Raw genomic sequence first — 25,201 nt, 5'->3', positions numbered from 1 at the left:
AAAAAAAAAAGAATAAAACCAACCATGTGTCGTAATTTTAAGGGTCTTACACATAAAATTGCCATAAATACATAAATAAAACAGAAACAATCTGCTACACTCTCATTCACACACTCACACCCATACACAATTTCGAGTCATTAATTCACCTCTGTGCTTTTTTTGTCTCTGGGAGGAAACCGGAGTGCCTGGAGAGGACTGCCCAGGTACGCAGGTTCACACCTATGAGTTGCCTCAACTTGGGTCAGACCTGCGACCTCACTAACCTCTGACCCACCTCATTGCCCACTTTCCTGAAAGTAGTTTCATTTCTCATTGCCAGTTGCCAAATACTGCAGTTTTTTTCTAGCATTCTTTTCTCATAACATAACAACATAACAGCGAGAGATGGCTGCTGTTAGAATAATAACATTATATTATAGTCATATTAAGAATAATTGAATGCGTCATTTGCGCTGTACTCACTCAAAAAACAAATATAAAAATTGTTTTTCAGTTTTCATGTTGTTTCAAAGTGTACTAAAATCTGAATGTTCCAATACGACGATGGGCTGGACTGTACAGGTGACACTCCAGACCACTAAAACGTTTCATGCGTCATGTCAGGACCTGTTGCTCTGCTCTATTACCAAGAAACTGTCTTCTAAAATAGATTCATTTTCATCTGTATTCTCCAAAACCGCGTCGCCGCGAGAGGTTTTCGTTTTTTTTTTAAGTTAAATTTAATAGATCAGATGTTTACAAACGTTATCCTGTTTGTTTTCCAGGCTGAGTTGGATCACACAGTGTTGAGTTGGGCCTTATTACTGCGTGATTAATCCGCTTGTTTTGATGCATTTTTGACTGCATGCATGATTGATTTTCACAAACAAGACCACGATGCTTACATGTGGTTTGAGCATCAACACTTCTGTGTCAAACAGCTATTTGTGGTCGGAACACTGGTTGGGGTGCACCACGATGCAAAAATATCTTTCAGTGTAACAAGCCAAGCTTTTGTTTTTATCATGTTTTTACTATCCATTTGGTATTTATTATTTACATATTATGCCACCAATATAATGGATATTCTTAAAATATAAAAGCAAATTATTACTTACATGTACAGCCTGATAATAACAATAATAATAATAATAATAATAATAATAATAATAATAATAATAATAATAATAATAATAACTGCACATGTTGAGCAGATATTGTTGCTAAGACTTTTTTTTAACCATTTATCCTTGAAAAAAAGCACAAAGTGAGCAGAACGATGAAAATTTTTCTAAAAACATTCATGTCAAAGAAACACCATTCATAGAGCATTGGCAGAGAAACTGCAGCAAAGCTCGTAAATATTATTTGTCATCCAATCCACCATTACTGTCAACCGTGTTGAGCAGTCGGTGACAATTACACTCCATAAATCATGTCATGAGCTTTTAGCCTATGCAGGACGGAGTTTTACATCAAGCAGCTGGAATTATGAGCCGACTTATGTATTGAATAACTCAAGTCACAGGATGGTGACATCACCAGTGTGTTTGGAGTTGTGTGTGTGATTGTCGGTCAAGTAATAGAAATGAATTGGAAAGTCTAAAGTCTAAATCTGGTCATTCAGACTAAAACTACAGATCTATATCTTTCAATGCAAATTTATAATGCTATAATTTCTTAATAAGTCCACATCCGATCGTATTGTACACTCCTCTAAATCGGATTCATTAAAAATAGACATAAAATGTTAAAATATTTTGTATTAATTAAAACATATTTAATGTCAATTTATTTATATATATTTATATAGAGCATTTCAGCGGCGTTGTGCTACTGCCAGACCATGTGGGGGCGGTAATGCAACAATTCTGAAGACACTTCTAAGCCGTTTAAGGAGATAGTTTGTTTTACACAGTGGCTGTTTTTTTGTGTGTGTGTGTGTGTGTCTGTTTTGTGTTATCAACGTTTAATAAAACAGAACTGCGAGGAACCTTCTGAACAAAACGGTTCACAAATACCGCTAGAGACTGTCTAGGTACGTCCACAGTTTGACCTGGTTTTTCAATATTTCACCAAGAAACTGCCACTGCAGTGTTTCTGGGACAGTTAGGTTGTAATGAGTCGCTAAAATTGTATGTCAGATAATTATGGTTGTGAAAGGAAGTGTATTTCTGTTTCAAAATGACAACAAAATATTGTGTTAAGACGGAGACGTGGATTACAGCTCATAGAATCGACCGAACTCTTGGTTGCGACAAAGCGATATCCTTCCTTTTCCACTCCGTGTTACTCTAATTTCCATTTCATGCTACGCCTGTTGCGTAATAAGGATGAATTGTCGACCAAGTTCACGGAGCAATTCAAGGGCAACGCATTTCTACTCGCACAATTCCTGGAAATGCATTTCAATTATCGATTCGCCCCGTGACTTTCACGTGTTGTGATGTATGTTGTGACTCAGCTCGAGGGGGAAATCAACCACGACCAGAAAAAGAAGAATAACCCATGAATAATGAACGTATATTATTCTTGGGTTATGGGCTCCAGCACTACCAAACAGATTTTGTCAAATGAAAAGTAAAATTGTGAGTGTAGAGACGCAATTTCCTTTTTATACCTCACAAAAACTCTTTGAAACAGAATCCCATGAGTCTAATGAAAACACCACAAAGACTCAGTGTTATGACTAATGATTTTTGTTGTGATGTTGGCAGACAAATTCAAGTGTCCAAATTATTCTGTCTGAACATAAATCACTTGACTGAATATTTTGTTATACTGAGCTTTTGTGGAGTTTCACTTCTGAAGCCTGAAATAAACGCAGTCATATTCACTTGTAATCTCAGTCGTCTAAGCACCTGCTCGCTGTAAAGTGAGTGTTTCCGCACAGCTCATTGTTCTTCTCTCTTTCATTCTTTCAGTTAGTTGCCATGCGCTTTTGGACAGATTCCTGGTGGAGGAGACGATTCCTGAGTTCACCCAGGCTGAGGATTCAGAAGGTGACGACCAAAGTAAGACATTCACTGTCACCGAAGTGACTTTTTCAGTCATGCTTTTGGGAAAATGACTGAAGTTTTACAGAAGTTCAGTGAAATAATAGTCACTAACTTGTGAGAACAAACAACAAGCATCGATGTGGATTGGGTTTATAGAGAACAAAGATGTAAGCAGGAGTCGGGCATTAAAATGCAGTGTGGATTGTAAACAAATGTGGGTCCTTAAAAACTCTTGTCATAGCCATGTTATCTGGGGGTCACGACTGAGTTCCATCTCCCTTTTCTACTCTAATTCAACACAGAATATGATGCTGGATCATTTAAATATGGATTATTAAATGAGCAAAATAAAGATGCAGCTGCAGCAACACATTTGAAAAATGACTACACCAAGATTTCCTTCTTTGAATTCAGGACGAAGAGCATCGTCACCTGAACTGGAAATGTATCAATGTATCTTTGTTGAATGTAAAAACGGGCTGCCAAAGAGACAAATGCTTCTCATATTTAGGTTCACGATCAAACAGGCTCATTTGAATTTGATTTATGGAGGGAGGAAACGAATGTGCTTTGAACGCAGCACAGAGACGAGCAACACAGTAAGGAGCGTCATATTTTTGTCTTGTATAGCATGAAGGTATTACCGATGACTGTTTGCCATCTGGTCAGAAGTTTTCCTCTCTGGTTACCACATGGCCCTTGTTCTGCCCCTCGACACCATTTGACCGACAGTCACTCAGCACCAGCAAAGACGGCTTCCTTAACTGGAATTTTTATGTCAGAAATTGAGGGCAGATGTTGCTTGTTGAATCATCAATCTGCACCATGAAGCAAAGTGAAAAGCATCAAGCATATTTTAACAACAGCCATCGGTTTGTAGTTTGATTCCTTAGAAATGTTCTGGTAGGAGGTCAGTCGCATCACTCATAAGAGGCAATATGTACAACTCAGCAGGCCGTTAAACAACAAGGAAAGCAAGAATTACTAATATTATCATTGAACAAACAGTCCTTTTGCTCTGCCTATAGAAAGCTACAGTACAGACTGATAAAAGATGTGCGCCTGTTACTTATGACACTTACACCGTTGGAGTATTGATGCTTTTGGGCTTTTTCTCTCTCCAAGAAGACTTTTTTCTCCTAAATCAGGTCATTATTTTTCTCTCGAGAAATTAGATCTTAGTTGAAAGGGTCATCAAAATACAAGGTCAGGGTTCCTGGAGGTACTACAATATGATGAGAACGTCACCTTCACCTTCTTCTGCCGCTTATCTGGGGTCGGGTCGCGGAGGCAGCATTCGGAGCAAGGTTATGCCCGGAACACCTCCCCAGGGAGGCGTCCAGGGGGCATCCGGATCAGATGCCCGAGCCACCTCAGCTGGTTCCTCTGGATGTGGAGGAGCAGCGGCTCCTCCATGAGCTCCTCCCAGATGACCGAACTCCTCACCCTGTCTCTAAGGGTGCGCCCAGCCACCCTGCGGAGGAGACTCATCTCAGCCGCTTGTATCCGCGATCTCATCCTTTCGGTCATGACCCAAAGCATGTGACGATAGGTGAGGGTGGGAACGTAGATCGATCGGTAAATCCAGAGCTTCATCTTGTGACTCAGCTCCCTCTTCACCATGACGGTCCAATTAAACGACCGCGTCACTGCTGCCGCTGCACCAACCCATCTATCAATCTCACGCTCCCTTTTTCCCTCACTCGAGAACAAGACCCCGAGATGCTTAAACTCCACCACTTGGGGCAAGAACTCTCCACCGACCCGGAGAGAGCAAACCACCTTATTCCGGTCGAGAACCATGGAGGATCAGCACCTCCAAGTCTGAGGCCATGATGAGAAAGTGAAATAGGAATTAACCCTCAGAAATGTTTTGTTAAAGGACCTCCAAAAAATGATAATGTTAGTTTTCATTATTTTTCATTTCATTAGTTTCATGAATGGGAACATAGCGTTTAGATTGTTTCATCGCAGAACCTTTCTGTCTTCCAGTTCTGTACTGTGATTTTGAGTCACCGTGCCTTTGGACATCATCAAATCACAGTGACAAAAATGACTGGTTGGTCGTTTCTCCTGCTCAACCTGGCGACACACCAGCTGGGACGATTCCGCTCACTGATCACTCCGTGGGAAGCTCAGAAGGTGAGAAGAATCAAAATATATTTTAGCTTCTTTTTAAGCTTATTATGCTTATATTTTCAATGAAATTGTTGAGTATTCCCAGTCCCAGGTTTTCAAGTGGCTACAAGTTCTTCTTCTAATTCTTCTTTTGAGACTCATTTCCATTTTATTTTATGCCAACTCTCCACTCAGAGGCAGGATTGTTGTTATTATTAGCATCTGCCTTTACTCCCTCAGGTCACTTCCTGCTGCTGAGCCCGTCTGGTTCTGAAGTTTCTGGGAGATGTGAGCACCGCCTCACCAGTCAGGTCCTTCTAAGAAGCGAACGTGACTGCGTTTTGCGATTGGCTGTCTATGAGTCGGGTCCAACTCTGGGGAACCTCACTGTCCTGATCAAGCCAGTGTCATTGGGTTCACCTACCAATTCCGTACCTGTCAATCATCAAAGACAAGAAGACTACAGGTCAGTGAACACAAAGCAAATCAGCCTTGTCAAAAGGATGGTGAATTTGATCAACAGACTCCCAGTCATTTAAAAAGAGACAAATAATGTGGTCGAAGAGAAAGAGGAGTCTTGTAGGAAGGTCACACAGGCAAAGGCTTCTTTTTTAGCTGCCAACAAAAAGCTGGATTTCAGTATTGTTCAGGAGGCTGACATTTTATTTGATCTTTTATAAATCTGACACTGCCTCAAAGCCTGTGCCAAAACCATTAATACTTGTCTGGCACCAATGTTATTGTAGCATCTAATGCCTTTAACATACTGTATGTGCCATATTGTACCGTAATGGACAAACATCCATCCATGCAAAATGCAGCTCCCTGAAGGACAGGTTGGGGGGGATCTGGCCGTTTTAGGTGGACCTTTTGCCTTAAGTTGTCTAACATGAATCAGACCTTCAAAGAAGAAGATCCTAATAATAGAAGGGTGGTCACTTGTATAGATGACTACTGGAGTCTCTTTCCTCACTCAGATAGTCAAAAGCACTTTTCCAATTGGATTTTTCTGTCAAGTGACATCACTTTACCCGAGGATTACCCTAGGAGCATCTAGGAAACCTTGTGCCCAATTCCTGTTTGGGGTGTGACAAATACAATGCCATGGTTCGCAAGCACAAAACTTGCCAATGGATGCCCCAAAGAAAGAGCCCCAAACCCATCCAGCAACACTGTGGTTCATACTGCTAGAGCCCTACTCAAATAGAAAATGGATGTAGTTTTCCACTTTCAACTGTACTGAACTCCAAAGTCAGAGTTGACACTAGGTCTTGGTTAGAAAGCCGTGTTGATGAGCTGGCGAAACCCCTTGTCCATAATGGGCCATGTCCCATGTGCTGCTGATCACCAGTTGGGTATACTGTAGAAGAAGATCTAAATTTGGAATTACAAGTGATGACTTTATTTATCATCACTGTGAGTTTGTAAAACAAAAAATAGGTGAGATTTATAGCACTGCAAGGTTTCTGTTTACTGGAGTTTTATGACCAAATGATGTACAGTCCCATTGCATCCAAGCAAAGCTGCTTGGTCTGGATAATTTTAAAGATAATTCATTGCAGTCTTTGTACTTTCAACCGGCAGCTATTCTCCCAAAATAGGCCAGTGCAGATATCATTGGCTTCCAGCGTAAATATGAATACTTTTTACTGAATGTTTTTATAACCTTATAGGCCTTCTGGAACAGCAAATCACCACAGTGTGTTGACTCAACGCGATTCTTCGGCAGCTACGGTGCATAAAAGGGACAGTGATGTTGTTATTATCACCTCATTCCTGTGTAGTTACACTTATCAAAACCAGTTGAACGACTTCATTAAAAGGGCAGATTTTTTTTTTCAGGGGGAGTTATGAAGTACCTATTAATCCCCTGACAAGTTTAGAAAATTGGTTGACTTTCAAGTTAAGCTTGAGAGGCTGCCGCGAATATAGAGATGAGGAATTAAGAAGGAATGATTTTCGGGGGGGGGGTTTGATCTCTGGCTCTATTAAACTTCACAGCCTGGTGAGTGGAGTTAAAACAACCTTCCTCGAGTACATTTATGCCGTTCATTTAAATCCTGTGGATTTTATATACATATTCCATGCATTATTATTATTGACATATTTGTGCAGTGTTGCTGTTTATTTTAATGGGGTTAGCAATTTACAGCAGTATAATGGGGAACAGATGCTGGAAGGTCAAGCTATGTTTTTCTGGTCACACATAAGCTTAGTGAGGACAGATTGTAAAATCACCGGGACAAACAGCTGAAATCAGATCTCTCGATTGTATAACTGGTGAGCCTGTGCTTCTACTATGGGAGTAGTTGCAAGAGGAGAGCCACAAGGACTGAGCAACACCTGGAAATATGGGGTTGCTCATGGATCTTTTGCTACCAGTTTGTTGAAGCAAGGGATGCTTGACCCGTCCTACACTAGTGGCTTGTGATGCCAACCCAGTTTGGTCCATGAAAATGTGTGATTTCATCAGTTTAGTGAAGTGAGACTGATGTTTCAAACATCCAGGAAATTGTGTTGTTTAAATTGTCAGTGAGCCCCAAAAAGTTCAAGAAATGTCAGTGAGCCCTGGTCAAAAGGTTCAATAAAGTCATAGCCATTGGCTTTTCTTTCAAATGTTTATCAAACCGAGGCCACAATTCTTCTAAAAAGGAGACTGGAAACATTTTTTTTCTCTGGTTGATGCAGTGCTGATTGGGAAGTACTGGAAGCTGTGATTGGCCGGGTGGACGAGCCCTTCCAGGTGACTCTCGTCTACTCCTCCTGTGTGGGTAGAGACAGCAGCACCACTGTGGCCCTGGACACCATTGAACTTACAGACTGTGAGGCAGGTGAGTCACCAAAAATGGAATTCGGGGCCGAGGTCATTCACTCATTGTTGATGCACACTATACACACAATACTCAATTCGACTCCAATCTCAGAATTTGTTGGCGTCGCTGCAAGCTTCTCTACCTTGTGTATAGCAAGAGCGCAGTTGAGATGACGTGAAGATTAAAAAGCGGGAAAGAGCCAACCACAACAAAGGAGCATTGTTGGACTCTCAAAATGCCTATGGAATCCCAGCTATGATGAATGAATCTGAGGGATAATTCTCTATTTGGAAAATGAAGGTCAGTTGAGCTGCAGTGGTTGGGAAAAGATGTCATGTCAAGACGGGACAAAAACATTGTCTCATGATCATCCAGCGCTTTAACATGAAGAGGACGCGTATATGTGTTTTACCCGACACAGTTGCTCTGTTTCTCAAGGCAGTAAAGTGAATCTCTTTCTTCTCATGAAATGTATTATCTTTAATAGGGTAAGTGACTCAAATAGAAATCACGCCTTTGTAGTGGAATCTCCACTTGTTTATGGGAGTTTAGACTCTCTCTTCATTTCCTTTTTTATTCTCGTTCTTATATTTGTTTGATTGTCAATTGATCCAGTAGTGGAAGCATATGATGTCCAGAGTCCAGTCGCGAGAAGGTCCAAACTATAACCGGCAATGTCCAACTGCTGTGAACAAAATTTGCCCAACTGCTGTGAACAAAATTTGCCCATAAAAAATGACATGGTTTTGTTTCATTGGGTCAGATGCAGAACAGCAGATGACCACCCCAGACCTGGACTGCAGTGAATCGTTCCACTGTGAAAACTCTGACTACTGCATCGACCAGAATCAAGTTTGTGATTTCCACACGGACTGTCCTTTCGGCGAGGATGAAGGCTTCATCTGTGGTGAGACGCTTCAATTGAACTTCAATGTTAAGCCTTAAAAATAGATGGAGACAGGGGGCTAAACTGTGGGAAACAAAAAAAAAGGAACTTCTTTTTTCTATACATCCATAGAGCGAAAGTGCCAACTATTTTACATTAGTTTGTTAAATAATCAAAACAAAAAGCTCTCTATTTTTGGCATGGCTCCATGAGCTCTGTCTTCTTATCCAATGGATTCAAAAGATGCTTAGAGGGTGAGATGTGCCCCAAAACAGAACCGTAAACCAGAGTTCTGTTCTGTGGTCATGCCGTCAAAATTCATGAGAAAGTCAAATTTGGATTGTTTACGTTTGGAAGGTAATTTGGTCAAAGCAATATGTCATGTGCTTCTAAAGTCGTTAACTATAATTCCAATATTTTTCTCTCAATAAAAAAAAATATCTGTAAACGAAAGCACAGAAAAGCCAGGCTGTGCTTTCAGTTGGTAATCGAATAAGCTCAGTCAGAGCTTATTAGAGTCAGTGAGAAACTCTGGCGACGGTTCCATTTCTTCAATGGCCGGCTGCTAAATCAATGCCAGCTAAGTGCTGCTGCTGTTTAGGAAGATGCACAGAGAGCGGGACACTAATGCAAATCTGAATGCAGACATTCATCGTTGCGGTCATCTGTCAGTATTTATGCGAATGTCCTGGCTTTGTGCTATTTTCAGAAGGCTCTTTTGAGGATGTATCTCAAGCGCATTGACATTAAAGCAATGATTTTCAAGTCAAATGGAGACAGGATTTGACCTGGCAATGTACAACAGTCTAAGTATTTTGCCTCAGTCCTGTAAAGTTGTTGAAGAAGTGTTTACTCTTACGTCTATTTGAAGCTGTGGATTGATTTGTCTCTTGCTGAGCTGTGCATGTTCACCAAGAAAAGCCTCTCTTCGGTCTCACTGTCCATCTTGTCACCCTCAGGAGGGCTTCCGTTTGGCTCCTACTGTTCATTCGATGAGGATGAGTGCGGGTGGTCTGCGTCCAAGGAGAATTTTGGCTGGAGAAGAGTTGCGGGGGATGAGCTCCTGATGAACAGGAACATGCAGGGCAACGCTCTGCAGCGCACACAAGGTTGGCCCTTTGAATTCATCAGCGGTGACTGTAAACAGGGAGTTCAGAGGTTGCACTTTCTTGTGTCTCTGAGAAGAGATCTATTGCTTTGTTTCCTCCCACACTTCTGTGATGTAGAGATGAGAAGTGAAGCGATTGATGTTTCGAGGAAATGAAACTTTCTCTTGTCTGTCAGCAAGTCATGCTTTCAAGCCACTTTTTGTTTGGTGTAACCCAGTTTGTAGTGCTGTGTCCGAATCGCTCCGGAATCGCTTTATGGTGTGTGTGAATATGAGGAATATAAAATATATATTTTTTGTTTTGTTTCCACAGGTCATTTCCTGTTTCTACAGATTCAGAAGAGTCATTCTTTGCGTGAGGCCTCCATCCAGAGCCATTATTTTCCTCCCACTTTGTCCACCAGCGCTTGCCAGGTTGGTTATTTTAACTGTCGTTGAACCATGAAGTGACTTTTCCTGCTGCCATTAAAACTGTGCCTTTTGTGATGCATAGATACGATTCTCCCTGTACCTTCATGGCAGCTTTAATGGCTCATTGTTGGTCGCTATTGAAGAGAACGGGACCACAGCAGCGCCAATGGCATGGGAGCGGAACAGCCAGTCCGGAGATGACTGGGAAGGTGTTGCCCTGCAGCTGACCGGCCTCACACAAGGGTACAGTACAGTCTCGGGATACTGAAGCTCCTCTGTACGGAGCTGCGTTTATGTTTCTTCCGTACCCCAAATTTCCACCGAATAAGGAGTGGTACTGCCTTGGGTCACTCTCACCCAAATCCTCTTGAAGTGGAAATGAATATTTGGCCAAAGCATCCAATCACTTTTCACAGTTTCCAGGTTACTTTTGGATGGGAGCGACTGGGCAAACTCAAATCGCAAATGCAACTAATGACTATTTTGTTCGTCGACTAGTCACCGGTTATCTAAACAACCTGTCAACTAGTCAGGGTATGACGTGCATAGGTTGATGAGCTTGCTGACACGTCTGATTGTTGTGTTTTTTAAGCCTTTCTTTGGTGGTAAATAGTGTTTTGAAACTTGGATTTGCAAGGAATGTGGTTGGAAAATGTATCTCCCTTTAGTCTGTTTAGTCTTTTGACGACTTGTCGACGCATGAAGATCTGTGACTAATTCCATAGTCGATTTTAGTCAGCTATGCACTCGGAAATAATAGTAGTTGAGCCATTTTTGTCCATAAATAATTGACAAAGATGCTGTGCTTTAGGTTTCATCTGAGAGTCACTGCGACGTGGTCCCATGGTTCCTCCGCTGATATTGCACTCGATGATATTGCCGTTGTCGCTGCCTGCTTTGCTACAGGTAAGATCCAGGAACAGGTGCAAGAATGGTGCATTGATGTTTCCTGGGGATGAAACACCGCACGTTTGATCGTAAAACATTAAATCTCTTTCATTCAATTACTCTTATAGTTAAAGGCTCCTTGCTGACTTTCATTCACTACAAGATAATGATGTTAATTTTACAGTGGAGTTGAATTATTAATACATATATTTGCTTTTTGGTACATCAGAATGAAGGATTCCAGCTTGGTTCTTTTGATCAGTGGGTGTCAGAGCTGGAGGAAATGTGTTTTCTTAAGGCTCCCAGAAAAACAACAGGAGTCCTGTGGTGAAAAGCTCATGGCTGGTTCGATCTTTCATCGTTTGTATTTTCCATTATTTGTGACGTGTGGGTAACTGATGCTTTACTGCAAATGCATGTCACAGGTAACAGCCGTAAAACTGTCAGAGACTCTCACGTCACACTTCCCCTCACATGGAGGGATTTTATTCTCTCCCCTGTCGATAGTTTCTCAGTGGTGGTTCAGTGGTTTCCTGTAGAAACACTTCTGCGATTGTCATGGTTGAGAAAGGTTGCCATGTCTTGGCATTTCATATTCCCAGTCTGGATAATTTCTGTCATGTATCAGACTCCAACTCATTCTGCTATTCTGCTTTTATGATGATGAAAAGACATAGATTTTTTTTGCTGCTGTGAAATACAGGCCGATCAATGTGATTCATGTTCTTTGATCTCTGACTTTTCCCTCTCTGCTTAGACTTAAACTCTCTAATGCCCTTGATGGACTTTGAGGATTTCCTGAGCCCCCTGCCAGAGCCGTCAGCTTCAGGTAGGAAACACTTCTTTTTCAGAGTTGCGTCACCGTGAGAAAAATCTTTCACCCAACATTCACCTTTTACATTGTCGATCTAATTTATCTTATTCAAGCGAATCATCATATTAGATTTTATTCACCAGTTTTGATCAATTTCTAGGTGTTTATTTCCTAGGCTAGACTTAAGAAAACAATGTAGTACATGTGCCAGGCCTGTCAGTGGCGCTCTTTCACGATCACAAGCAACGAAGAAGAAGCGCTTGTGCTCTGTAAAATAGTTTTATTTTGGGGTTCAATGGTGGTTGTAGTTAGAAGTGTTTTTATCATTATTGTTATTATTATTATTGTTGTTATTATTATTATTATTATTATTATGTTGTTGTTTTTTGCAGAGGAAGACCTTAAATTCTCCGTCAGTCATAGCAGTTTGTGGCAACATTCATAAAATAAACACACCCAACACTCTCAAGACGCAATCGGGTTGCAAAAAAACAATATGTTGCATTACAGCTATTTGATTTGGGATTTGCTTGACGCTCCGTTGAATTAAAACCAACCATGAAACGTTCCGTTTGTGATGGTCTTGAGCTTGCGTTCGTCTGAAAGGACCCCATTGTGCTTTTTGTTTTGCATCATATCACTCTTAATGTCTGGTTTCATGGATTCATGCTGTAACCCAGGAGCAATACCCAAATGGCCCTGCTGGATCAAAGGGCCTTGTAAACTTCAACAGAATGTGAACTGCACACTGTTCATTGAAGTTGCTGGAGCGTGCCAGCTATTCTGGTTAATATATATATGTATGCGACAAAAATGACTATGAATTGTATTCTTTTTTTGTCTAAAAATGTTTGCTTGAATTTGAGTTGCTGGTAAATCTGTTAAGCAAATGGTTAAAGTGAGACACACATAGATACACAGATACTTTAGATGCTGATAAGATGCTGAAATTTGATAAGTAGTCATAAGTGATAAAAGTTACTTGTGACTCTAATGACATAGCAACTTCATTATCATTTTATTAGTTTTTGTCTCCCAATAATGAAAAAGTCCACCAGCAAAACCGTGTTACATTTGATTCAAGTTTCAGTCTACAATTAAATCAATTTTTTGCAAAATAGAAGTTCAGGAAATGATTCAAATTTAGTGAGTAAAATGGATTGAATTCAGTCTAAGTGTATCTTCATCGATTTTCACTTTTTTCTGGTTTAAAATGTTAGAAAGTTAAGATATGACACAGTTTGTCATGAGTTTTGTTTGGAAAATCTGTAACTTCCAGTTGTGGTTTTCACACAAGACTTGATTCACAAACATCCAGCGCATGTGCTTTAGATTTAAGGACACACAAAGGTGGAATGAGATGAGGTCAAACCTAAAAACATCATTCTAACCCTTGTTTATATCCCATTACTGAAATGGCCGCTGCCAACCTTTCTGCATTGTTTCTTTCAGACGTGTCCCTAGTGACATGGTGGTTCAATTCTTGTGGCGCCAGTGGTCCGTATGGACCCACCCAGGCCCAGTGTGACAGCACCTACCGGAACAAGAATGTCAGTGTCACAGTTGGAAAAGAAGGCCCGCTGAAAGGAGTGCAAATGTGGAGAGTTCCTGCCACTGACCGATACATGTGAGTGAAACTGACTTTTGGTAGTGTCTGTCTTACTTTTCTTGATACTCAAGATCATGCATTCCTTAGATGTGCAGTAGTATGTTAAATTGAAAGGAATTAATGAGCTACAGCTTTGCTTCATTTAATAAAAAAAAAAAAAAATATATATATATATATATATATATATATATATATATATATATATATATATATATATATATATATATATATATATATATGTTCTTTCATTTGCTTCTGTGCGTCATGGACAGTTGGGTTTTATCTGAGCTACATAGGGTAAAAATGGAGGACCCCTCTAGATTATTGCAGATTCCATATAAAACAACAACGTTGCACATTAATGTGCATTCATTTCATTTGTATCGCGATTGGTTTTTGGACTGTGGCAGGAAACCAGGACCACAGATCAAGTCCTTGTGATGGAATCAAACCATGTGGTGGTGAGGCTCAGGCACCAGGCGAAACGCAAGAGAGTGCTGTGAAACATGTTCAACGGTTTAAGTGTCCGCATCGATAATGGAACGAAAGAGCAACCTGTGCTGGAACATGCTGCTTCTCACCTAATGTAGCTCTCATTTGGTCCGGTACACTGCTGCGATACTCTGTAGTGCCGGGAATAAACACAAGAAAAGAGATGGTTGGAGTGATGTAGTCTGTGACCAGGCCTCTTTAATGGAAGGACACAACTTCAGAAAACCTCATGTGATTCCCCTCTATGTCTTGATAGTACGCACACATGGATTCATTATTTGAATTCAACGCTGTCTAAAATTGATGTCATATAGCTGTGACAATAAATAGTCCTCTATCGAATCTCTCCTTCAAATAAAAGATGTTCCATTGTAACAGAGGCGTCGACCCGAAATGAGGCCAACTGGTTAAAAACTGAATGAACTTCAGCTTTCTACTGTAAGAAGTTGGTGCAGTTTTAACTCTCTAAAACTGTCGGCCGGTTATTACCGAGTCACTCAAGTAGCTTCAGTGCTCTGGCTCTTTGATTTCAAATAATGGTTTCACTTGAAGTGTTTCACCCTGTGCTGTGGCTATCACCCAGGATCTCTGCCTACGGTGCTGCGGGAGGAAAAGGCGCCAAAAATCACAACAAACGCAACCACGGGGTCTTCATTTCGGCCATATTTCCACTGGAGAAAGGAGAAACACTTTACATCTTGGTGGGCCACCAGGGAGAAGACGCATGTCCCGGGGTGAGCAGGGTGTGAGTGGGGACAGAGTGGACGGATGCCTTTCAAATTCCAGAGGGAGGCGCAGAAGACAGGATGACCTAGATAGGAAATCCTTGCCTCGTGCATTGAGATTTCATGTTTTGTTTGCGCCTTCATCTCGTGCTACAGAGAAATCCCCAAACTCAGAGGATCTGTCTGGGAGAGTCGTCTGTGATTGAGGACGGCCTCAGAGGAGAGGCTGGTGCCGAGTGGGCCGGGGGAGGAGGCGGCGGCGGAGGTGCTACCTACATTTTTAAGGTGAATGCAAGTGTGTCTTTTCAGATTCGTCCCGTTTTGTCTAAGACTCAAACTTTGTTCTACGCATGACTGCAGGATATTAGACTGTCAGCAACTTGGTCCCACATCTGTGCGTAAAATACAGTGAATGCACAAATCTGTGCCACCACCTCGCTGCCTCCGTGCTGCGAAAATAGGGTCGAGCTTCACTTTTTGCCGCTCAACACGGCAATGATAAGGGACGCCGGCCAAGTGGGAGGTGAAAGAATCGGGAAATCAGAAGTCAAGTACATCCAATAAAAATTCAAACTAAAGCATTACTTTCAAACGTCAGATCACAATACTCTTGAGGCGTGACAGCAGTGCTGGCGGCACAGGTACCAAGTCGTCAGGTGACCGACGATCTCACTGGACACTGGGGTTGGCTCCTGTCCCTTGAAAGTCGGAATCATCCCATGTTTGACATGTGAATGATGCGCCCCCTTTTCAACTAAAACACAATTTGTTCTGTACTTAGAAGTTCCCTGAACAGTACACAGTGCTGTCTACTTTCTATCTGGAGGCAAGAACCGCCATTTCAGTTTCTCCCTGACTAATATCATTTTCAGGTCGAGCCAGAATCGGAGACGGAGGAGGGCAGTCATGTTATGTATTTATGATTTGAACTGGTTCCTATATATTGACTTGATTGATCACGACGCTTATTATTGCTGCATGGAAGGCGGCAAAACACTTGCCACGACAGACAATGTGGTAATAGTTAAATAAATATTGGAACCTGGGAGGTCATTGTCAGAACCAATGGGAAAAAATAAATCTGTTTCATGTTGTTGTGTCAGATGGAGGGCGATGAACTGGTCCCCTTGCTGATCGCGGCTGGCGGTGGAGGAAACGCCTACATGGAAGACTCAGAGTCCAGTCTGGACAGCTTACCCATGGAGCAGTACGAGAACAGCACCACAGCCGCCAGCTCCAACGGCCAAACTGGAGCCGCAGGTAGGATGACGTTGAAAGGAACGTGCCCATTGGCTCGTGAGTTCCTCGGCAGTGGAAAGTGGATTGAAGGGTGGATTCCACAATTCAACGCCTCAGCAGGCCATGTCAGGATTGCATTTCTCAAACAGCAGTCTCTTTGGCCTCCGGACAAGAGCTTTATCTGGAAATTATTCCCAGTTTTCTGACAGTGCTTATATGGCAGCAAAGGGTTTGGGTTAGATCCAGGAAATGTTCCTGATACAGTCGATCCCCTCATCTCCCTGGACACGCTGCATGGTTTATAAATCTCTGTCAGCAAAAGTATGCAGTGTATTGAGCACATATGCAGAGAGGGAGCTCGTTCTCAGATGATGCCCACAGGGTTTGTTTTTGCTTGATGATGATGCGTAATACCACAAGGTCTGTCTTTGGCCGATTCAACTAGAGAATGACAAGTGTAAAAACAAGCTCATTTGGTTTTGAAGCAAAATACTGTTTTTGTTTTCCGTAAATTGCTGAGCTAAGATGGAAACTTCCATTTGCTGCGCTAAGTAATCATGGATTTAAAGATAAAATTCTGATGTTTCATTCTCTTCACTTGTCTTTTAATACTCCAAACAAACACAAGTATCTTTCAATCTTCCTTGGTATTTGGACCCAAAAGATTGAGGGGTAAGAGTGTTTGCTTGTCTCTTTGACAATGTATGTAAGTGAGGGTAGAGCCCACGCAGATGGGCAGCGTTCCAGACATCTTAAGTGCTGGCACGCAAGACCAAACCGAGTTGACTGATGAGCAGCCAAACAGTCGACGCAAACCGCTGCTCGTTTCTCATATGTCAGACCTCTTTGTAAATCAACCCCTACAGTGTCTGCTGGTCTGCTCACCCCAGCCTCGGATGAACTGCCCTTGTTCACCCCGCCAAAGAGAAATATGGACCATTAAGATTTAGTCTATGGGATCCTGAAGCACATGTTTCCTGTGAGAGCTAATCCCTGTTGGTAAAGGGAAATGTGTGATGTCATCTGGAAGGTGGAGGAGGTGGCTGGAGAGACGGTGCGAGTCCTTACCTGAGGGCCGGAAAGTCTCTGGTGGAGGGCGCCGACGGGGGGTCGGCATGTCAACTGGCCGTGTCCAAACTCAGCTGGTCCACGTTCGGGGGCTACGGAGGCGGAGGAGGTGCCTGCACAGCCGGCGGAGGTGGCGGGGGTTACAGAGGTGAGAGGCTTTTAAAAAATAGATTTTTTTCACAAGGTTTCTCGGACTAAAACATAACCGGAGCATTTGTCCTTGTCTTCTTGTCCCACTGCTACTAGTCATTTCTTCTTAGTATCGCATGGCTACCACATTCCAAACATTCACTGTGTAGGGTGGAAGCGATGTCATTAAGATGACTAGAAGGGTTGAACAAACAAAAACCCATTTGAGGAATGAGAGCATGGCAAGTCCTATAAGAAATGCTGAGCCAGTTGTCCGTCTGCAGGGACTTCTGTGGTCAGTGGATGACTGAATAATCTGTCCTGTGTTTGACAAAATATTGAATTACGCGCCATATAAAGCGCAGTGACTGAGCAGGCAAAATTGCATAAGATACAATGGCAAAAGTTATGTTACTTGCAGTGCGAGAAAATAGAGACGTGTTACAGATGCAACGGGTCACCAACCATGACCGCGCCTACGTTTTGCAGGAGGCGACGCAGCACTGACAGATGACATCACAGCGGATGGTCAGGATGGAATCTCTTTCATTAATCCCATCGGAGAGATTTTCTTGCATCCTCTGGCAGGTTTGACATCATCATCATCTTCCAATATTCCTCCTCGACATGTCTCCGAACCATGTGTCCGAATGCATGCATCCAACTCACGACAACATAAACGTAAGACAGTAAACGTGAGAGTCTGAAAACGTAGAATTAAACTGGTCCTAAATAACCTCGGAAAACAAGACCATGACTTTTGTCATCGAACCTCCAGCTGGACAGTTATTTTCCGTCTTGCTTCCCATCTGTTTGCCTCTCATTCCTTTGATAGCAGAGGGGAGGGCAGACTGACAGGAGACCACAGCAAAGTCCTTCATCATACACACTGAAGTGTATCCACTGTGTATTGTTTGGAGTCACATTTGTTTCGTGACTAGCGTTATGAAGGTTCCAATTGTGAGCCAGGACCACCATCATAAAAGAATCCATCCCAAACAAAGAAGAGGGAAATGATCACCAGATAAATCCAGATAATGATAGAATTAAATGTGCAGTTCATTCATTTTTCAGGGAAATAAATACAATCCTCATGATGTTTGGACTGTGAAACTAGTTCAGTGGACGTTCAACGTTCAAAAATTATCTCAGCAGTATAGTGATGGGGAGAAGAGCATTCATGAAACAGTGTCCTGAGTTTCACTCGATGGCACTGTCTGTTGAGGACTAATGCAATGAAACCTTCCAATCGCTTCGAAGAGAAGAGCGCCATCTAGTGCCCCCTGAAAATTATGACACTGTTTCATCAACCCTGCAGTAGTGTTTCATGACACCTCATCTACCCATTAGAGTTTTGTCTCTTAAATAAGAATGTTTTGCAGAACCGTGTTTTATCATGAATCCAATTCCCATCAATATCTATCTAGACGAGTCTTGTGGCAGAAATTGGACTTTTTAATAAACTCCTTGAAGATTTAATGGGCTTGAAAATCCCTATTTTTGCCTGACAATAAAAGCTATTTCGATTTTTGGAACACACAAGATCCAATAAATTGATTGAATTTTTGCTGAGCTAAAATGTTTTTGTGACATCAGTCTGTAACTATGAGGAGGAAATTTATGATGCTTGTGAAACCGTCTCCGCAGCCTGCAATACACCACAAACAGAAATGCGCATTGATCAGGGTTTTTTTTTTTCTTTCCTCGGACCCGCCAGACCTTCAGCCATCTGATTTTCATTATATAGTAGGAAGCACTAATTCCCAGCCGCGTGGACGGAGTTGACTCTCGGGCCGACCCCAGAATCCCTCCTTCCTCGAGTGAAACATACTGCTGTTCATTTTGAGAAATAAGTTGCCTGTCTTTTTCCTACTCTCTGGTATGACTGTATGTTTTCCTGTTTGCTGCTTCTCCCAGCCATGGAGAGTCACGGCGAGTGCGAGATCAAGGTGCAGCTGAACTGCAGCCACTGCCAGTCGCAGAGCTGCAAACGTGAGGATGAAACTCACCTGGTCCTCTGCCTCTGTCACGATGATGAAATCCTGGCCAGCGACAATGTCACGTGCGTCAGTGCTACAGGTACATGAAAAATTTGACTTCATCGAAACTACTACTACTACTTCCGCTAAATGCAAGTATTGGATAGTTGAGGTTTCATGAAACATTGTCCTGATTTTCAGAGACCACCAGGTGTCACTGTTGGCTGTAAAATGTTTGGACTTGAACGAACAGTCATATCTGAGAGCGCCATCTAGTGGCCTCTGAAAAATTGGGATGCTGTCTCATCAGCCATGCAATATTGTTTCGTAATACCTAATCTACCTATTACTACCAAATTTTAGACTTTGAAATAGCAATGTCACTACTGGACAGCAGGTGACAGTGGCTCTCCAGAAATCGATGTGCAACATACAAGGAAGGAAAAAAATGTGTGCTGCTCGTTCAGCAGGACACAAACACATCTGAAAAGAAAAGATCCTAGTTTTATGGAAATATTCCAAGGTGAATCTCAAATTGTTTTCCCAACAAGTAAGTGAAGCACACATGTTGGTGGAAGACACACACATTCCAGTTGTTGTGACAGCTACAAATAGTTTATCAGCTGTATTTGCAGGGAGTTGTTTTGTTGTTTGTTTATGGGTTTTTTTTTTGTAACCTCATGTTTCAGTCTGGATAGTTACACTTCCTCCTGTTTGCCTCCCAGGCCCTCAGATCCCGTCTCTGCAGGACCAGATGTCAACAACCCTGATCCTGGCGGTGGTGACCTCAACTGTAGCGAGCGTCATGGCGTTGACCTGCGCCGGCGTCATTCTCAGTAAGAGACTTTTCCGGTTTTGTGCGCAATCGGTGCCGTCAACCTTCCACCGGTTGTGAGCTCAAACCTGACGTGAGGAGTCCGAGCAAAAAAAAAAAAAGAAAAAAAAAAACTGTTGACATGGCAGTGGTTTGTTCGTGCCTCCAAATTAAGGAAGCACTTTATTTCGGGGGTGACAAAAGCACCTCTTTTGGTGAAAGGATGAAAGGACGAGCAATTGTGTTTGAAGGACAAACTGGTGGCATGTTTTGGTGCAGTTCATTGGAAGTGCTTAGCTTATCTCGATGCTCATGTAAATATACCTCGTGAAAATCTAAATATTTCTAAATGTATCAATGAAATTCCTGAACTTGTCCAGACAAATGGGATAAAAGAACGATCTCTGATTCAGCCTTATCTGCACCGCTCTTTATGTGAAATAAGTCATCGTAACGTTCGCGCTGTTATTTAATTCTTAGACGTAGCCTCTCACTCAGGCGCTGTACATAGCTGCTCCTGTTGTAATTCTCATCATGAATCTGTGTCAGGGTCATTAATGGGAGTGGGAGTTAATAAACATTAATAAACATTTGACACACGTCAAGTCTACCTCTAATAAAGGTATCAATGTAAGAAGGCAGAGAGTGTTATTGTCGAGCCTCTACCCAGGCTGCAGCATTGACTTCTAGTTGGTAATATGTCAATGTATTTGGTGATTTAAAGTAATGATGCAGGTCCAACATAACAGTAGTTTATTTAATGCAAACAAATGGCTCTGTTCTTGAAAAAAATATTGGGATTGAGAGTGAGCAAATATAAAGGCGATGTTAGGGTGCCTTATTAATATGTAGCAGACGGCGCAAGTTGCAATATCAACGTCATAAGTTTAAGCTTTAAGTTATTCCTGAACATGTCCACCGTTTTTGGTCTGAATGTATTCGCCGATACATGTAAATGTGTTGGTGAAAGTTTGTGGTGATATTCAAGTCGTCCTCCGACTGACCTCATCAGTTTCAATTTAGTAGAGAATTTTAAGTCGGGATCTGCCGTGGAAGCTATTTGATTTCTCCTTCCCACAGTCAGTCACGGATAATCTGCGCCCCCCCTCCCATGGCAAAGACGTGGCAGCTGAAATATCAAGTGCCATGTTAGTTCAGGCAGGCAAGTAATCAAACCGTCACCGATGCAGCCTCGCGAGAAACTCCTCTGACACGGCGAGTTGGCGACGCAAGTTTAATATTTACATCAGCACTAGGAAGGTTTTTATTGTTAATCGAAAAAAATATGAAATATTTTCAGATATTCTGGGTTAAAACGTGATAAAAGCCCTAGTGTGAAACTCGCGGCTCGGGGGCCAGATCTGGCCCTCTAAGGGATTTCATGTGGCCCTCGGGTGGTTAACATGTTTATTGTTGGTTCCATAGTGAACTAAAGCGCCCCAAGCTTCAACTGCATCACCTGCAGTGCATGTCGACGAATTCTTTGTTCGTTTTTCTAGAATTATTAATGCCAACATTGATGCAGAAGGAAGGCAGTTTCAGTGGAAAGCAATTGTAGTCTGTGTTTTGACTAGTTAATATCCAGAAAATTCATGTTTTCTGCCTGTGAAGATCCAGATAAAGACGCTATATTTAGCCTGAACGGATTTTACCTGCAGGCTTAGAATGAATGAACATGGTGTCTGCTCGTGTACATTTGAAAATGAAGCGTATTCAGCAGCTTTTTTTTATTTGAAGATGGTTAATGTGATGATGTGTTTCAATGCCAGTCTCTGCATTTAAGCCCAAAGTTGCACCCTATTGTCATCAATTGTGTAAATAAAGGATGTGGTCGTACTTTCGTGCTTTCATTTTTGTCTTCTGGAATTGGGAGTTTTTGAAGCGGCAGGTGATGCACGTATAGACAGAAACACCCAGATTTTAATGGTGTCTCTTCACCTGAGATCTCCCCCATGCAGGGAGGTAGTCTGTTCCCTGAGTCCCCCATCTCCTCCTCCCTCTCCTCCTCATCTCCTCCTCCATCCTCCTCCCTTTTCGTCCTCCCTCTCCCACCTCAACCTTTCCTTCAACCAAACTCCCTGAGACCCTCGCAACTGCACCGGGCGATGGCTCGACGGCACCTCTTACCTGCACGCAACACCCCCTCCCTGGCAGACTACCAACCTGCATCAGGGTCGTGGGCTGCCTCCGTGGCGGGTGAGTCCTGTCTCACTGGCACAGACAGTCAAGGAGCAGTAACCAAGGAGAGGATGTTCATGGTTGACAACAGTGCAAATGTCTATCGACCTCTCATTGTGTTACTGCTCCTGCAGTTAGCAGGCAAGTTTAGAACCTTGAGTATTACTAGCATGAAGCAAGGATTGAAGTAAATGAGGCACTTTTTGTGTTTCTGTTTGGACTCTCTGCAGTGTGGTACCGGAAGAAAAATGATCTGCACGCTGTCCGGGGTCGCCTGCAGAGTCCAGAGTATAAGCTCAGCAAGATCCGCTCCTCCACCATCATGACTGACTACAACCCCAACTACTGCTTTGCCGGAAAGGCCACGTCGCTCAGCGAATTAAAAGAAGTGCCTCGCAAAAACATCACACTCCTCAGGTGCAGAACGTCGGCAGAACCCATCCCATTTGCTTTTCGCTTTGCTCACTGTTTTTTGTCTTTCCCGCAGAGCTCTCGGTCACGGTGCATTCGGGGAAGTCTATGAAGGGCGTGTCCTGGGGATGGCGGGGGACAACTGTCCAATGCAGGTGGCGATAAAGGTTTGTTTCCAGTGCTGGTCAGAGTCACTGGATGCCACATGCGATCCATCCATGCTCTGCATTGGTACTATATTGAAGAGCTTATAAAGAGCTATACTCTTATTTGTGTTTTTTTTTCTTATTTATTTTTTTCCCAATATGATTGCCCTACCCATATTCAGAGTGTAATGTGCACACCTGGCCTCTAGATGGCAGTAGTGTCACGCAGTGTCTATAACATTGAAACACAGCAGACATGAGAAAAATATGTTGGTAAATCTACATTCTGTCGCCATAGTCAAATGAAAGTTTACAAGACGTAAACGTTTAAAAGAAGTGGATGAATCCAAATGAACCTATCGGATAACACGAAAATCGAATAATTTTAAATCAGAATGCGACAAGTTTGATGTGGTGTTTGACGTTGATAATTTCAGCTCCATGTAGTCGTAGTAGTAGTAGTAGTAGTCGTCGCAGTAGTGATAGATTAGCTTCAGTTTCCACCCAGCCCGACGTCCAAGAACCGACTGCGAGTAACAAAATGACTGTTTGTTGTTAGCAACAACATGTTGTGACAATTATATCCTCTAATAAACAAGTTAGCAAGTCTAAGTACATTGGTGGGGCGTGAGCTTCACACGAGCCTCTGACTGTGCCCTTTTTTTCTCCCCAGACTCTTCCAGAAATCTGCTCGGAACAGGATGAGATGGACTTCCTGATGGAGGCGTTGATTATGAGGTGCGCAGCAGCTGCTTTAGAAACACCTTCGCCCTCTCCACTTTCTCATCACATCAGACTCCTTGCACACACCGACTGACAACAGCAGGCTCTGTGAACGCGACACCAAAACAGCTTTGTTTTACGGTCGACATTGTGCTTCTTGTTCTTGTCAGAGACACGAGTTGGAGCCAGATGTTGGACACGTTTTAATGTCAGCCAGAATGTTAATCAGGAGCACATGTCGTTTTTTGGGCAGATTCGCCTCCTGTTCATGACAAACTGTAATTTGTAAAACAGGCTGATGTTCTGCACACGTTTCATTTAGACAAGCACACTTCATTAATACTCTTAATAGAGATTTAAGCGTGAAGACACGGCTTTCTCAAACCATCAAGCAACCCTAGTTTAGTTGCTGGAGCCCTCTGGCTGAGCTCTTCTGACACCTGCTGTCCATTTCAGTGCGTTGCGATCAGTGATATTTCTAGTGCTTAAAAAGATATTGAATTGCGTGGATAAAATAAACGTACAACAATCATAATGGGTGCGCTCTCTGAGTACTTTTTTACTTGCTTTTCTTGATCTTTTTTTTTTATATTAAGCTGCTTTAATACATGAATTATTTTATTGCCCCTTATTAAACTGATAAAGAAGATCTAAATTCACCCAATATTCCCGTGGTGGCAACATAGTTAAACTGAGTTTGAAGAGGAAGCACTTCTTCATACTCATATTGAACCACCATCATATTTGTCATTTTTATGACAGAATTGTCTCCATAAATGAACCAAATCTATTCTGGTTTTGTCCTCACTTGCACTGAATGACCAGATGAAGAGGGAAAAAAGCTGGAACATACCAGCTGCATCACGTTGCCTTAAATTACTTCCTTTTTTTCAGTCCTCTCTTCCCAACTGGTGAGAGTTTAGTCTATTTGTGTGAAGCTGGTGCCCTAGTTACGGTTCCCATGACAAACTGCGCTGAAACCCCCCCCCAATATTTTCATCCAAACCTTGCACTAAAAATGTACTCTGTACACTCAATCGCACTTTTCCTGGAATAAATGATGATGGCTTTGCATTTTGTTTCATTGGGTTGACCAAATAAACAAGTTAAATTGAATTAAATCTGGATAACAATATTTATTTGTCGACATTGTTTGAGTTATAACACTTTTAACATCTTTTTGAATCACTTTTCAATTTTTTATTATTATTTGAATTATTTTTTTAAGCTTTTTTTTTTAAATAATAATTGTAAACATGTGTAGAGTGGGTGTGGCATGCAGGTGGGTGATGGGATTTGAGACTCAGAGACAACCTAAGTTAAAGTGAACCAGCTGAGAATCAAAGATTTATACTTTTAAAATGAGTCTTAGTTAGAAATATAAAGCAAAAAAAAAAGAACAACATGTTCCTCCATCAGTCACGTGACTGATGATGCTACTTAGACAAGGTCACATGAGAGTGTTTAACGCTCATGTTTGCTCCCCAACAGCAAGTTCAGCCATGAAAACATTGTTCGGTGCATCGGCGTCAGTCTGAACATCCTCCCCCGATTCATCCTGCTGGAGCTAATGACCGGAGGAGACATGAAGAGCTTCTTGAGACAGAACCGACCACACGTGGTGACCCTCGCTCGCTCATTCCTATTTACCCGTCTGCTCCTTTAGTTC

General features: G+C 42.2%; 1 protein-coding gene across 3 annotated transcripts in view; it reads left to right on the top strand.

Moving 5' to 3' along the window:
* ltk (leukocyte receptor tyrosine kinase) overlaps positions 1–25,201 on the top strand; it is a 47,524-nt gene that overhangs the window by 16,924 nt on the left and 5,399 nt on the right. For 2 of the 3 annotated variants that reach the window (XM_053845591.1, XM_053845590.1), the window contains exons 2-23: positions 2,907–2,996; positions 4,974–5,123; positions 5,340–5,565; positions 7,788–7,930; positions 8,676–8,819; positions 9,758–9,907; positions 10,220–10,320; positions 10,400–10,560; positions 11,129–11,223; positions 11,963–12,034; positions 13,472–13,646; positions 14,704–14,854; positions 15,002–15,130; positions 15,949–16,105; positions 17,115–17,300; positions 17,771–17,869; positions 19,199–19,360; positions 19,986–20,096; positions 22,483–22,669; positions 22,740–22,830; positions 23,483–23,547; positions 25,024–25,153. In XM_053845591.1, the coding sequence (XP_053701566.1) occupies positions 2,907–2,996; positions 4,974–5,123; positions 5,340–5,565; positions 7,788–7,930; positions 8,676–8,819; positions 9,758–9,907; positions 10,220–10,320; positions 10,400–10,560; positions 11,129–11,223; positions 11,963–12,034; positions 13,472–13,646; positions 14,704–14,854; positions 15,002–15,130; positions 15,949–16,105; positions 17,115–17,300; positions 17,771–17,869; positions 19,199–19,360; positions 19,986–20,096; positions 22,483–22,669; positions 22,740–22,830; positions 23,483–23,547; positions 25,024–25,153 (2,975 nt within the window). The remainder of the gene's footprint in view (positions 1–2,906; positions 2,997–4,973; positions 5,124–5,339; positions 5,566–7,787; positions 7,931–8,675; positions 8,820–9,757; positions 9,908–10,219; positions 10,321–10,399; positions 10,561–11,128; positions 11,224–11,962; positions 12,035–13,471; positions 13,647–14,703; positions 14,855–15,001; positions 15,131–15,948; positions 16,106–17,114; positions 17,301–17,770; positions 17,870–19,198; positions 19,361–19,985; positions 20,097–22,482; positions 22,670–22,739; positions 22,831–23,482; positions 23,548–25,023; positions 25,154–25,201) is intronic. The other variant, XM_053845592.1, reaches the window with a different exon arrangement.

This window comes from Synchiropus splendidus, chromosome 16 (assembly GCF_027744825.2).
Source record: "Synchiropus splendidus isolate RoL2022-P1 chromosome 16, RoL_Sspl_1.0, whole genome shotgun sequence".
Lineage (NCBI taxonomy): Eukaryota > Metazoa > Chordata > Actinopteri > Syngnathiformes > Callionymidae > Synchiropus > Synchiropus splendidus.
Note: the sequence above shows the minus strand (reverse complement) of the source record. Positions and strands in the feature narration are given on the sequence as shown.